The sequence below is a fragment of the Triturus cristatus genome, chromosome 3_1 (genome assembly GCF_964204655.1).
Source record: "Triturus cristatus chromosome 3_1, aTriCri1.1, whole genome shotgun sequence".
In the NCBI taxonomy this organism is placed as follows: domain Eukaryota; kingdom Metazoa; phylum Chordata; class Amphibia; order Caudata; family Salamandridae; genus Triturus; species Triturus cristatus.
In genome coordinates this window covers 479,757,797-479,773,123 of record NC_140583.1, presented here as the reverse complement: position 1 = coordinate 479,773,123, position 15,327 = coordinate 479,757,797, and the positions used below count along the sequence as shown (strand labels likewise).

The 15,327-nt window shown below is 48.0% G+C and overlaps 1 protein-coding gene across 1 annotated transcript in view; it reads left to right on the top strand.

Annotated features, from left to right (window-relative positions):
• The window catches only part of IL16 (interleukin 16), a 482,340-nt gene that overhangs the window by 175,118 nt on the left and 291,895 nt on the right, over nt 1-15,327 (top strand). Inside the window, exon 6 of the mRNA XM_085644300.1 lies at nt 7,668-7,782. Coding sequence (XP_085500426.1) covers nt 7,668-7,782 — 115 coding nt within the window. The remainder of the gene's footprint in view (nt 1-7,667; nt 7,783-15,327) is intronic.

Here is a 15,327-nt window from a genome sequence, read left to right as displayed (position 1 = left end):
AGGTGTTGAAAGGGTGGGGCTAAGGGATGAACCTAGCGGGACGCCACAAATGATGCTTTTGGGTTCTGGCGTGAAGGGTGGTAGGGGGATTCTCTGGGTTTGTCCTATGAAGAAGCATGCCATCCATTTGAAGGGCATCTCCCTGGATCCTGATGTGGTGAAGTCTCTTGGTAAGGATGTGTTGGGATATGGTGTCAAATGCTACTGAAGGTCGAGGAGGATCGGAGGTGCTGTGTCTCCCCTGTCGAGGACGGTTTTGATGTATCAGTGGCATCAATCAGGCCGGTATCAGTGCTGTGGTTGGCATGGAAGCCGGTCTGGGAGTTGGCTAGCAGGTTGTTGATCTCCAGGTGTTTGGTTTTTGTCAGCTGATGGCCTTTTGGGGGAAAGGCGAGCAGAGAGATGGGGTTGGCGGACGGTTTTTTGAGGAGGGTTCTGTGTTACCATTGGTCGGGGAAGGTGGCCATGGTGATGGATGCATTGAGAATGAAGGTGTGTTCAGTGCTGATCTCCTGGCTCCCAAGGTTAAAGAAGTTGTGAGGGTAGGGGTCCGTGGGTCCTCAAAGATGGATGGAGTTCATGATGGCTGTGGTGCTCTGCGTGGTGAACTGTTCCCGTGCAGTGAGTGAAAGGTTGTGGGTGGCGTCAGTTGGCGTGCAGAGGCAATGGAGGTCTGTAAGTTGGGGTTCGAAGTTACTGTAGATGCGGGATAACTTGTTGAGGATATAGTTCGCCAGGGTGTTGCAGATTTCCTGGGATGGGGCAGTATGTTCTCGGTGGCTGGTAGGCACGAGAACTCTCTTACAGTATTGAAGAGTTCCTTTCTGTGGTTGGAGCTGGCTTTGATGCAGCCTGCCAAGGCACATTTTTTTGTGTCTTTTAGGCGGTTATGGCATTTGTTGAGGGCTAATAGGAAGGTGGCTTGGTCTGTGGGATCTTTGCCATCATCTATGTAGATGTTTTCAGTTGCGTTTTGTGGCCCTGAGTTCTGGTGTGTACCAGCTGGCTTGATTGGTGGAACTACTGGTCTTGGAGGGTTTGAGAGGGCGGACTCTGTTTGTGCATTTGGTGATCCAGGTGGAGAGGTTCTTGATGGCCTGTTTGATGTTGGCTGCCGGGTCAGGTTGGGTGGTGTTGAGGGCATCCGTCCATTAGGGCTTTGTCACTTTGTTCTAGCTGCGGTGGGTGAGCTTGGGGTCTTGGTGGTGGTGTATGGTACTCCTTTGATAGTAAAGTGGACTATGGCGTGATAAGTCCAGGTGAGTTAAGTGATATGGCTATACTTGACTCTTGCTCTATGGGAAGATTGGGACAAGCATGTGTCCAGCTGTGTGTGGGGTCAGTGACCAGTTGGGTGAAGCTGATATTACTTATGATTTCAAGGAGGTTGGCTGTGTTAGTCTCTTCGGGGTCATTTAGGCGAAAGTTGAGGTCATTGAATAAGATGTGTTTGGAGTCAATGGCGAGTGGGGCAGTGAATTGGGGAATGGCATTGAAGAAGCCGGGGCATGGGCAAGATGATGCACCGGGACGCACCAACAATCACTGAGTCCGCATCACCATTATCAGTTGCACCACCACTGAAGACGACGCTACACCGGTCATGGAGCACCTCAACCTCCAACTCCAAACCGAAGGCAGAACAACCATCAGAGGCACCCACGCAGACCATATGTGCGTGTTCCTCTTACTTGACTTGCTGCTACCACGCTGTTCACTGCCATCATTTTAATTGCTTTTACTAAATTTGTGCAAACTTCGTTGTAATGCTTGACTGCTATTCTGCTTCCCGCTACTGCCTGGCAGTGCGCTGGTTGGCTGACTCTCAATCAATCAGGAGCAAGACCGGGAGGAGCCTGTTGTGCCCCCCGGCTACTACATGCCGGCTACAGCATAGACACGCAGATCTCAATACTGCTTTTGAATAAGACTTGCCGCTGCCGCTCTGTTCACTTCCATCATTTTAATTGCTTTTACTCACTTAGTGCAGACTTCGTTGTTCTGCTTGACTGCTATTCTGCTTCCTGCTACGGCCTGTCAGTGTGCCGATTGGCTGTCTCTCAGCCAATCAGGAGCAAGACCAGACGAAGCCTGTTGTGCCGCCGGCTACAGCGCGGACGCATAGATCTCAATTCTCCTTTTTAATTTGACTTGCCCCTACTGCTCTGTTCACTGCCATCATTTTAAGTGCTTTTACTCACTTTGTGCAAACTTTGTTGTTTTGCTTGATTGCTCTTGCGCTTCCTGCTACGGCCTGGCAGTGCGCTGATTAGCTGACTCTGAGCCAATCAGGAGCAAGACCAGGAGGAGCCTGTTGTGCCCCGGCTACTTCATGCCGGCTACAGCATGGATGCGCAGCGGGCGCGCCAGCGGCGCGCCAAAGGGAAGTCCATCTGCGCCCGTTCGCGCCTTGATGATGCCAGACACCAAGCATGCTGCCCGTTTAGATCTCCACAGGTGTTCTTATTCGCCCAAATAGCTATTGCTCATTAGAAAACTGACCAATCAATGCACCAACCAGAAGTGGGTTCCAGCGGAATGCCCCCTATGTTGCGAGCACTGCGGTTTTAGAACAAAGGTAGATGCAACCATTACACCACCATCTTCTCCCACCTTAAATTTTCTCAGTTTAAACTGCTGCTCGCTTGTAGAACACTACACTGAGATGTTCGACCTAATACAGGATGAGGTAGCTGACATCCTCTTCCTAACTGAGACTTGACTCACAGCAGACACAGATGCTGAGCCAATACTGGCCCTGCCCTAGGGCTATACTGTTAAGAAACAGAATAGAATGGGCCGGGGAGGAGGTATTGCAATTATTTTCAAAACTTGCTACACCAGACTCTTTACCAAATAAATTATTGTGGACTGTGAAAGCGCACTGTTTAAAATCACCCTTAATTGCAACTTTACTCTTTTGGGGTTACTGATTTATCACCCTCCAGGTCCATCAAAAAATTTCGTGGAAGCAGTAACCAACCTGGCTGCCACATTGGCAACCAGGACTGCCAATTTCAATGTTGTGGGTGACCTCAATCTACACCTTGAAGACAGCTGTACTTCAAATGCTACTAGTGGCCTGCAGCACTGATTGTGACACCCACAGAAGTAGCCTTTCAAACCTGTCTCAGGCCTGCCAAGCAGTGCCAGTCTGTGCACTTTACTGCCACTTCAACTTGGCATTTAAAACTACTTGCTATGCCTTATTACATATAATCACCCCGAAGGTAGTCCCTAAGTAAGCGTAAGGTCATGGGGCTTTGTAATTAAAAGGTAGGACATGTACCTTTTTGTTTTACATGTCCTGGTAGTGACAAACTGCCTATTTCATTTAATACACTTTTAAGCTGTAATTCCTGATCAGAGAAGAGTTGCATTTTAATGTTTCATATGTTTGGAATGGTAATGATAAATCCTCCTTACTGGTGAAGTTGGATTTAGCACTGCTGTTTTATAAATGCCACTTTAATCACGGTCGGGTGGGTGACAGCTACACTTTGTGAATTCCTCTAGACAGCCACAACACAGGAAGGATAAGTGTGTCTGAATGCCCATCACTGCTCATCAGCACATCATCAAATCCACAAAAAAGAACTTCCTCCAAGACAGAATCCTCAACAACGCCAACTCCAAAGAACTCCATCATCAAGGAATTCGCCAGAACCGGTAGTGAAACAACAGATGTCCCACCCTCCCAAGACCTCTGCAACAGACTCAGCAACTTTTTTCACCTCAAGATTAAGACGATCTATGACAACTTCGACAACAAAGACCTCTGGACCGCTCCAGCTCCCTCCCCCAGTGACCCCACTCAACAGACCCTGCTCACTTGGACCCTGCTCATGACAGAAGACACCTTAAGACCATGAAGAGCATCCAGACTCCACACAGTGGTATATAAAAATATCACTTTATATTATACATGAAACACTACAGACCATTATCACATGAATCACTGCACCACCCAGGCGCTAATCATAAGGATGCATAAACCATAAATCGTCACCACTTTGCCATAGGGCAATTCATCATAACACATGTAATGTGCTGAAGCAAGGCTTCTCAGTTGCACTAGTCATCAGGAAACAACACATTAGCCATAGTGTCATAACATCTCATGCATCACGATTACTCTCCCACCATTAGGCAAAGTATGATCCCAAAATATTCTTTCTTTATAGTCTTTAGGCCATGAGACACGCCGCTGTTTAGGTTGGAGACGTAGTCCCTACGAGTTTCAGTGCACTTGCAGCCAGTTCCAGATCGGGGGCCCATCATGGACTCGACCTGCAATGGGCACAAGCCTCAGGATGAGGTGCCCCCTACTCGTGAGGTGATACCCAGGCAGCTGCCCACAAGTGCAGTGCAGCTGCTACCTAATGCACCTAAGTGACTGAAGATGCCCGCAACCACGCAGTGCAGCCTTCGTTACCCGATGAGCGTGGCCCGCAGTGCCCACAGATTCTGGTAAGATCATAGACCACCTTGGGTCCTGCAGCGGCCTCAAGAGTCCTCTCTGATCTTCCCCAGCAGAACGGGAGCAGACTCTGGCAAGCCCACAGGGACTCCGCAACTTGGGGCAGCCTCACGGACATCGGCAGACTCTTCCTTTGCCGGAGGCAGCACAATCCTGCTCTGGGTCTCCAGACACAGACCCTTGTTTCTATGGCAACCCACTGAGGCTCAGCAAAGCTTCTTGTGTGGCTTTGGCTGCATTGACTACTACATCGCAGCGATGGTCAGCTACCTTAACTCTCTGCGCAGCAGCTGCTGGTGGGAGCCTGTGAGGCTCTGGCGTCCTCTGGTGTTTGGACCCCGCCCTCCCTGATGTCAGCATTGCCCTGGCATCTCAGAAGAATTCCTGACTGGGATTCCTCGCTACTGCTGCTCCGTGTTACAGCCCGGGGCCACGTAGAAGAGCCCCGGCTGCAGGGCCATGAAAAAGGTGCAGGCAACTGAGAAAATGAAAAGTGCCCACCGCGCTCTTCGGGTGCGTAGGCACATCGCTCATCCGTAGGTGCACCGACACGCACACTGGTTGCCAGATGGGAGGGGGAGAGCCCTCCCTCAACGGCAAGCTCTCCCCTTTTGGGGCTCCACACACAAGGGGGCATTCATCAGAACCCTCTACGTGCTTTCTGCAGCAAACAGCGCTCTGATGCTGATTTCAGCCCAGTAAAGTGCTCAGCCTGTCTCCACCGCAGAGACAAATACAGGGCACATGAAGCGCTGACCAACGCTCTACTGGCCTGGACCAGGGGCCTCAGCAGCCCTCCTGGGGGATCACTGGGGCACACCAGAGAGGTGCACACAGGTTGGCCAGCACAAGGGTTCCCTAGGCTATGCGGGGGTCCCTTCCCTAGCCCAACAGGCAGCAGGTCAGCCGTCCAGTCTAATTGAGGTTTCTCCTGGCAGTTCTCTGGCAGTGTCTTATTCTTTTACCAAGGGTCACAGGCCCTTCACTGATAGTCCAAATGTCTTTGTTCGGGGGGCCCCCAAGTGCTGTCTTGAAAGGTCCTGGCCCTTGGCTGGAGTCAGAGTGTGCTTCTCCCTGCTTAACTGATTGTTTCACCTGATCCGACTCAGAGCCTCACAGAGCCGTGCAGTTCTAAACCAAAGGTTTCATCAGATCTGACGTCGAGCGGCGCAGATCCCATAGAGCCATACTGCAAAGCTCCTGACTGGAAGCCTCAGCAGATCTGGTGCAGAGCCTTGCAGAACTGCGCAGCTCCTGACTTAAAGCCACACCAAATCCCACGGGTAGCAACATAGGGTGACGCAGAGCCCCACAGAGCTGCACTGTCATCCCATCAAAGTTGTGAAGGTAAAACGTCCAGTGAGACAAACCTGCTCCTGTATCCAGCCCATGCTCTTTACACTTGGCCTGAACTTGTGACTTTGCCCTGATCCATTCCAACTAGATCCCCGCAGTTGACACTTTGCATCTTTTTAGCACTACTTTTAACCATAAATGTTAAAAATGCATAACTTAGGTACTACTGATTGAATTGTTTTAGTTTGTTGTAGTACTCTGTTTTTTTTTTATTGAGGTTAGATTTTTCATGTGCTGTGATTTTTTTAATTATTGTGTTATTAGTGCTTGAGTGCTGCATAAATACCTTGCACATTTTTGGTTTCGTGACACCCTACCAGAGAGATAAGCACAGGTTGATTTAGTGACTTTTGTGGTTCACCCAGACAAGTATTGTAATTATTATTTGAAGTGGATTCTCACTCCTTTCAGCCAATAATCCAATTTCTTACAGTTTTGTATTAGTATGTCCCTCTCTAATCCAATTCTTCAATTTCCCTTAATCCTCCCCTTTTGGATCAATCATTCCCTATTTTCCCACCACTTACCCCTGTCCCTCCAAAATATACTGTTAAATACTAAGCTTACATATAGATTTACTAGGGCAAAGATCTCCATACAGAAAATAATAGAGAGGCAGAGTTGGAGCTCACTGGCTGGAGGTTTGTGAATTGCATTTTGAAGTATTGTACGTACTCCGAAATACCTTGTGGGAATAGGACCTTCATTTTAATCATTGTATTTGTGGTAAATTTCACCGTAAAAGACACATTAGTGATGCTCGAATAGGTTTGACCAGTACTTGCAGCCTTCTTAACTAACACAATTATGGTCAGAATTGTCAGAAAATTGTCATTGCAGGTGGCACCTCTTGAGCACGGTCAGGGGGTGTGTAGGCATGAAGTCTGTTTTGCCCCCAAACCACTTGTGGTTGCTTGCAGTAGACGGTGTCAGAGGAACGTGAGACTGCAGCGCTCTGAATCAGATACCTTTAATTTTCCCTACATCCACACTATATTTCCTCCAATGGCCCTAGAGAGGTTTCGGTTCACAGATGGTGTGGAATAAGAAACCAAACTGATTTCTACTCGTTTCTCCAATTTCGCATGTGCACTGCATTTTCAGCACACATAGAAAGCAGGAACACGTTACAGGATAGTTTTTGTACTGAAAGGGTTCCTTTCAGTACAAAAACAATTGCTTCCAGAACTCACTCCCCCTTGCTCTCTGGCGCAAGGGTTTGTGGTTTGGCGCATGCCATTGCCAGCCGAAAACCTACCAGTGCAGGAAGAGAGGAAGACGGAGTCATATTTTGGTAGATATGACGCTGTTCTGCTCTCTCCCTTTATTGCAACACATAAATAATTTGTACATCTTGGCTTTAATGTGTTGACAAACAGCCAGTTGTCTACAAATACAAAAAATTCACATTGTATTCGAGTTAGTGTAAGGCCAGTGAAGCAGAGAAACATCCGATTTTTGAATGGGACGCGTTGATTAATATCGGATGACAAGGTCTTGATGAACGGGTGACAGTCAGGGGAAGCTGTCAGTATATGCCTGGGTGATTCAGTGATGCTCTGATTCAATCAGTGCTCGTCTGCAGTTCTAATGACTGATTATAGCATATCACTAATGCTAGCAGCTCACAAGCACACACACGAAAGGGGATGACGTCATTGTAGTGAGCGAACGAAGGTGGTGGGTGCAAAGGAAATGGTGATCTCGCTCAAGCACGCACAACAGGTGCCACTCTCTTTGTCATTGCAAAATGTCCTTTAGAGGTGTAAAGCATATCTGAGAACATACAAATAGGTCATGAACCCTAATCTCTGTCTCTATTGCTAACTAGGGGCTGGGCTTCAGTATTGTTGGAGGAAAGGACAGCATTTATGGCCCCATCGGCATCTATGTCAAGACCATCTTTCCAGGGGGAGCGGCTGCTGCTGATGGGAGACTGCAAGAAGGTAAAGTGCGATTATGTGGCACCCGAAGTGTTTTGGGGCGCAATAAACATCAGAGACCAAAATGTATCCTTAATTGACCACTCCCTGCATTGAACCTTAAGCTAAAATGTTAAGTCGGTCTTAAACATATCAAGCAATTAACGAGTCGAACTAGCTTAGCTTGTTCAACTAGTTAATACAATATTCCCTGCAACTGAGTATACAACGTATCTATCGCCTAATGTAATTAGGTTTTCGCCACAGCCAGCATCGTAGAGTAAGGTGATGAACTATTCAGAAGAAAATTATATGTCAACATTCAGAAGTGGCTCTATTACTGAAATATCTCCAGAAGGGACCTAATCTATTCATTTTCTACACCTAGTGCTGCGCAAATCCAGCTCCAGTCCCATATGTGTTTAAAACGTTCAGCTACTATAAAAGAGCTGAGGAAGTTCCTGTGAGTAAACACTGTAATTTGCATTAGAGCGCATCAAAGCTTCCATTGTAGTCAGCGCTTCCAGCCTTTTGAGGCAGCGTACTTCATCTTCAACTGTTTAGGAAACATGGGCCCAATGTATACGTCGAACAGCCTCCAACTAGAACTTGCGTAGTAAGTGGACGGGCCATAATATAACCTGGGAAAATGGGCCCCCCACTGTAGCTGGGTAGTAAATGACTGCCAAGCACGGGATGCAGTGAGTCTCTCTCCCTGCTCGGCTCGGGTGCTACTGCACCTCCGGCACTATTAGAAGTTGTCGTGTTGATGGACCAAAAACTGGATGCCGGACCAAAGGTAAGTGAACATCTTTATTCTTTTGTCTTTGTCTCCAGGTGCTCCGATACAGCATGTCTTCCCTTGCACGCTGCTCTACCACCCTATATCTCCCCCTGAAGCCTCCTCTTCCTCCTTTCAGCCCACCCCCAGGGAGTGACCTTAGAGTCACTGACCTCTGGCAGTCCAACAGGGTCCTAATGTCCTGCCCTGCCCCTTTGCCTGTGGCGATCATACAGCAGAATCGCACCTGCCAACTCGCATTCACAACCAGGATAGTTGACAGCCATTACAAAAATCATTATGGCCTGGTACTCGCTAAGTCCCCTATTTACCTTTTGGACCCACAGCCCTTGTACGGATGGGGTCTCCCTCCCTCCTTCAAGGCAAGTAATAAGACCACACCATCTTTTGGATTAGGGGGTGTAACCCCCCGGCCGTATTTATTACAAAATTAAAAAACATTACTTATTCACATTATGTACAATTTCGCAGAAAGTCCGGATACATTGTTAGACAGATGCTGTAACGTGGCTAACCTTAAACTCTAATACACACGACACTCCTACCGTAAATCTAACAATGCATATATTCACTTTCTGCATGTCCCCTCTAAAGCCTACGGCAAGGTCAATGACTGGCAGCCTCTAGATCCCAGCAAACTACAAATTACTCCGCTGGAGTAGGCTTGCGCAGGGGGTAGAGCTTATCGGACGGATATTCTCCCCCGGGCTCCCCCTACGCCCTGCGCCTTAAACTCTGCAAAATTCTGCATACTTGCGCCCTGATGTGCATGCGTGTGCAAGGGTGGCCACAGGCCCACTGGAAAGAGTGTCTCCCCCTGCCCCCGCACCCCGACAGCCTAGCTACCGGCTGTCACTGCCCCTGGAGTTACATGGTTCTGACCGCTAAGGACCGAAGACTATGCTTACCAATCATGACCTTACTGCCTGACCGGAGACACACACAACTAAATACAACATTATTACCTGAAACAAAATTTCATGTACTGACATTTTATTAACTGTTACACATTTCAACTACATAACTCTGCATTAAAAGTCCTGTACTGACACATTTACAAATATTGACAATTTTATTACAAATTCACCAAATCATCATATTTACATTAAATCTTATCTCCTGAGATACCTGCAATGAAAGTTAAAAGAACAAAGCAAATACATTACTGACAAACACATTTAAAATGCCTGCCTTAGGGGATGGTGGGTGGGGAAAACAAATTACGGGCTGCTGGTAGCCCGGGTGCCGTGCCCGTGGGGAGCAATGGAACAAGAGACTGTTCTGCTCCCCGCACCCCCTTTTAAGGGGGGGCGGAGGCACGGGCCAGATGGTCTAAACCGGTCGGTACCAAAAGTTGGATGCCCGCGTAAACCCGAAGCACTAAAGTGCTTCCGGTTCACTCCCCTCCGCACGCCGCTTATTGGATGCTCAGGGGAGGTAGGAGTGCTCCCACCTCCTCCTTGCCCCCAGGGACCGGTGTGACCACCATAATGGCGGCGCACGCTAATTTAGTGCTTGGCCTTGCCCATATGGCCTGGTACTCCCTAAGTCCCCTATTTACCTTTTGGACCCACAGCCCTTGTACGGATGGGGTCTCCCTCCCTCCTTCAAGGCAAGTAATAAGACCACACCATCTTTTGGATTAGGGGGTGTAACCCCCCGGCCGTATTTATTACAAAATTAAAAAACATTACTTATTCACATTATGTACAATTTTGCAGAAAGTCTGGATACATTGTTAGACAGATGATGTAACGTGGCTAACCTTAAACTCTAATACACACGACACTCCTACCGTAAATCTAACAATGCATATATTCACTTTCTGCATGTCCCCTCTAAAGCCTACGGCAAGGTCAATGACTGGCAGCCTCTAGATCCCAGCAAACTACAAATTACTCCGCTGGAGTAGGCTTGCGCAGGGGGTATAGCTTATCGGACGGATATTCTCCCCCGGGCTCCCCCTACGCCCTGCGCCTTAAACTCTGCAAAATTCTGCATACTTGCGCCCTGATGTGCATGCGTGTGCAAGGGTGGCCACAGGCCCACTGGAAAGAGTGTCTCCCCCTGGCCCCGCACCCCGACAGCCTAGCTACCGGCTGTCACTGCCCCTGGAGTTACATGGTTCTGACCGCTAAGGACCGAAGACTATGCTTACCAATCATGACCTTACTGCCTGACCGGAGACACACACAACTAAATACAACATTATTACCTGAAACAAAATTTCATGTACTGACATTTTATTAACTGTTACACATTTCAACTACATAACTCTGCATTAAAAGTCCTGTACTGACACATTTACAAATATTGACAATTTTATTACAAATTCACCAAATCATCATATTTACATTAAATCTTATCTCCTGAGATACCTGCAATGAAAGTTAAAAGAACAAAGCAAATACATTACTGACAAACACATTTAAAATGCCTGCCTTAGGGGATGGTGGGTGGGGAAAACAAATTACGGGCTGCTGGTAGCCTGGGTGCCGTGCCCGTGGGGAGCAATGGAACAAGAGACTGTTCTGCTCCCCGCACCCCCTTTTAAGGGGGGGCGGAGGCACGGGCCAGACGGTCTAAACCGGTCGGTACCAAAAGTTGGATGCCCGCGTAAACCCGAAGCACTAAAGTGCTTCCGGTTCACTCCCCTCCGCACGCCGCCTATTGGATGCTCAGGGGAGGTGGGAGTGCTCCCACCTCCTCCTTGCCCCCAGGGACCGGTGCGACCACCATAATGGCGGCGCACGCTAATTTAGTGCTTGGCCTTGCCCATATGGCCTGGTACTCCCTAAGTCCCCTATTTACCTTTTGGACCCGCAGCCCTTGTACGGATGGGGTCTCCCTCCTTCAAGGCAAGTAATAAGACCACACCATCTTTTGGATTAGGGGTGTAACCCCCGGCCATATTTATTACAAAATTAAAAAACATTACTTTTTCACATTATGTGCAATTTTGCAGAAAGTCTGGATACATTGTTAGACAGATGATGTAACGTGGCTAACCTTAAACTCTAATACACACAACACTCCTACCGTAAATCTAACAATGCATATATTCACTTTCTGCGTGTCCTCTCTAGAGCCTACAGCAAGGTCAATGACTCGCAGCCTCTAGATCCCAGCAAACTACAAATTGCTCCGCCGGAGTAGGCTTGCGCAGGGGGTACAGCTTATTGGACGGATATTCTACCCCGGGCCCCCCCTACGCCCTGTGCCTTAAACTCCATAACGGGGGCTGCAAAATTCTGCATACTTGCACCCTGATGCGCATGCGTGTGCAAGGGTGGCCACAGGTCCACTGGAAAGAGTGTCTCCCCAGCCCCCGCACCCCGACAGCCTACCTACCGGCTGTCACTGCCCCTGGAGTTACATGGTTCTGACCGCTAAGGACCGAAGACTATGCTTACCAATCATGACCTTTCCGCCACAGGACAGCATAGTTGCCCAACTATCTGTCCACCCCCTCAGCCCACCAGGAAGGTCATGCCCTGTAACTCGCCTGCCCCTGGACTCAACTAAAACCCTTCGTCCCAGGCGAGCCGAGTCGTTACCCCCTAGGTGCAGGATCCGGATTGCTGGTGGTCCCTTACTTTCTTTTTAAAGCGTGGTTCACCAGTTCCCTGCATTGCCCCACGCACAGTCTGCCCTGTCCATGAAACTCTATTCTTGTTCCCAACTTACGTACCCTGGCCTCGTGAAACTGCAAGCAAACATGAAAATAGAACATCCGTCAGTGTATTGCCCTACTGACAGGCTAAAACCTACACTACTGACATGATACTATGTAACAGTGTACTGATGCAAACTTCTCCCTGAGTCATAGGATAAAGAAACTTGCAATTCACATGAAACAGAACCAATGGGCTACAGCATGTGCAGCCGCACATAGCGCTTATAGCAGTTAGAGGACCACCTACAGATCCTCTTGACCTGCTCCTCCCTTAAACCCGTTGCCACTGCCTCGGTGGCCGCCCCAATTCTAAAGGAGTGGGTCCCAAAGTTAGCCGAATCCAACCTGGCGTCTTGGATGGCTAAACCCATGACTCTTGAATTGAAAGATAGTGAGGCGTGACCCATCGCCACGTAGCAGAAGTGGCCCTGACATCTCGCCGTCATTGCGGTGTGGATCACCTCACAGGTATCACCTTCATGGATCCTCCATACATAAAGGAACATAAAGCACAGACGATTAGTGCACCTAGCCTTTGGATAGAGATGGGGTTTGCATGCAAGGCCTTTTGACTACCTCATGAGACTGTACCCCCCTTTTTCCACCCACAACCTCAGCCCAGGTTGCATAGGTACGGTGTGACAACGCGGACATCAAATGCGCAAACAAAACGGATGCATAGGTACTGTGTGCCACCATATACGTGTCTAGTGCAAAAAGTGTACAAGCCCAGGGTGCATAGGTATTGTATGCTACGACCTAGGCATCTAATGCTGGAATGCACCCAAGCATAGGTACCGTGACACAAACATGGACATCCAATGCATAAGTATTCGGGCACAAGGACGCTGAGGTACTGTGTGACACAATACATTAATAGTATAAGTGTACTAGCACAAGGGGGTGACTAACCCCAGGCATATAACGCTTGATTGCCCAAGCACAAAGGGTGCATAGGTACAGTGTGACACAACACTGACATACCAATGCCTAAGCGTTCAGGCACAAGGGTGCCGAGATACTGTGTGATACAATACTTAACTCATCATAAGTGTATGAGCACAAGGGTGCATAGGTACTGTGTGACAAATCCACAGGCATATCTTGCGTACGTGTGCCAGCACACAGGTGCCGAGCTATAGTGTGACATAACCAGCTTCCAATGCATAGGTGTACCTGCGATGGGTGCATAGATGCTACTTGACAACAGACTCCTAATTCATATTCATATTTGTACCAGCACCCGCGTGCCTATGGCTACTTGACAACATTCTCGTAATTCATATTTGTAACAGCACCCACGTGCCTATTGCATTCTCGAAGGTGTGACAAGAGGCCCATGCTTTAACAAGCAGGGATATGTTCGCACTCGCAAGGCTTTGTTTATGGAACTACAAGAATAACGGGTAATATACCGTATATATACCTTGCTGGCTGACCCGAATCTGGGCTGTTAAAACCTTACATTGAAATCAGACTTTCAATTCTGACCACTTAGCGTAGCCTCAGTTCCATTACATAAGGAACATTGCATGTGACTTTCAATGAGAGCGCCTAGCATAGCGCCATTTGCATTAAGTGAGGCACATTGAAAATCATATTACAAATTAAGAGCGCCTAGCTTAGGACCAGTTGTTTTTACCTGAGGAACATGGAAATCAGATTTTCAGTTCTGACCGCTTAGCATAGCCTCAGTCCCATTACATAAGGAACATTGCATGCGACTTTCAATGAGAGCGCCTAGCATAGCGCCATTTGCATTAAGTGAGGGACATTGAAAATCATATTACCAACTAAAAGCACCTAGCATAGCACCAGTTGCATTTACCTGAGGAACATTGAAATCAGACTTTCAATTCTGACCGCTCAGCATAGCCTCCGTTCCATTTACATAAGGAACATTGTACGTGACTTCAATGAGAGCGCCTAGCATAGCGCCATTTGCATTAAGTGAGGAACATTGAAAATCATATTACCAATTAAGAGCTCCTAGCATAGCACCAGTTCCATGAAGTGAGGAACATTGAAATCAAGCCAATTAAGAGCGCCTAGCATATCCAGTTGTATTACATGAAGAACATTGAAATCAGATTTTCAGAGAGACTTAGAGAGTGCTAAGCATAATACCAGTTTCATTACATGAGGAACATTGTCATCGCACATTCAAATGAGAGCGCTTAGCGTAGTACCAGTTGCATTACCTGCGGAACATTGAAATCAGACTTTCAAATGAGAGCGCTTAGCATAGCACCAGTTGCGTTAGCTGCTGAACATTGAAATCTGGCCATGACAGCCTGAAGTCCACTCGCTCCCAATGCAAACTGGAGCCAGATCACAAGATCTGCGCCGAATCGCACAGTGTGCCTTCTGACTGCTACCTTGTACCTTATTATTTGACCAGCAAACATATCCTCATTAAAATCACAGTCAGACAACTTGGTCACGAAATGACGTCCCATATATCGGAACCTCTAGCCCTATCGCATTATATGATGACACATTCATATTTGTTAGGCACAGGGAGATTAAGTGATCTCCTGCCTTACTCCTGCGTATCATGCGATGCAGTCGTGCTACGATAAACATGCTAATATGTAGTAACCACCCCACGGTAACACACACGCAGTAACACGTGTTAAGACCCATGCGGTAACACCAATAGACATGATAATATGTAGTAACCACCCCACGGTAACGCACCCACTATAACACGTGTTAAGACCCATGCTGTAACACCGATAGACATGATAATATGTAGTAACCACCCCACGGTCACCAATACGGTAAAACCTACGTGGTACTACCCAATAACGCCCATGTGGTAACATCAATGCAACCACCTTCAGGCGGTAACAGCCCCTTTGATAACTCACAGTAACACTCACACAGTGACAACCACTTGTCAACACCTAAGTGTTAACCCTTATATGGTAACTCTCCTTGTTAACACCTACTTGGCAACACCCGGTAACAGTCCCGCGGTAACATCCACGCGGTAGCACCCCAATGCGGTAAACATCAGAAACGCAATAAACACCCACGTGGTAACACCAACGTGGTAACACCCACGCGGTAGCACCAATGCGGTACC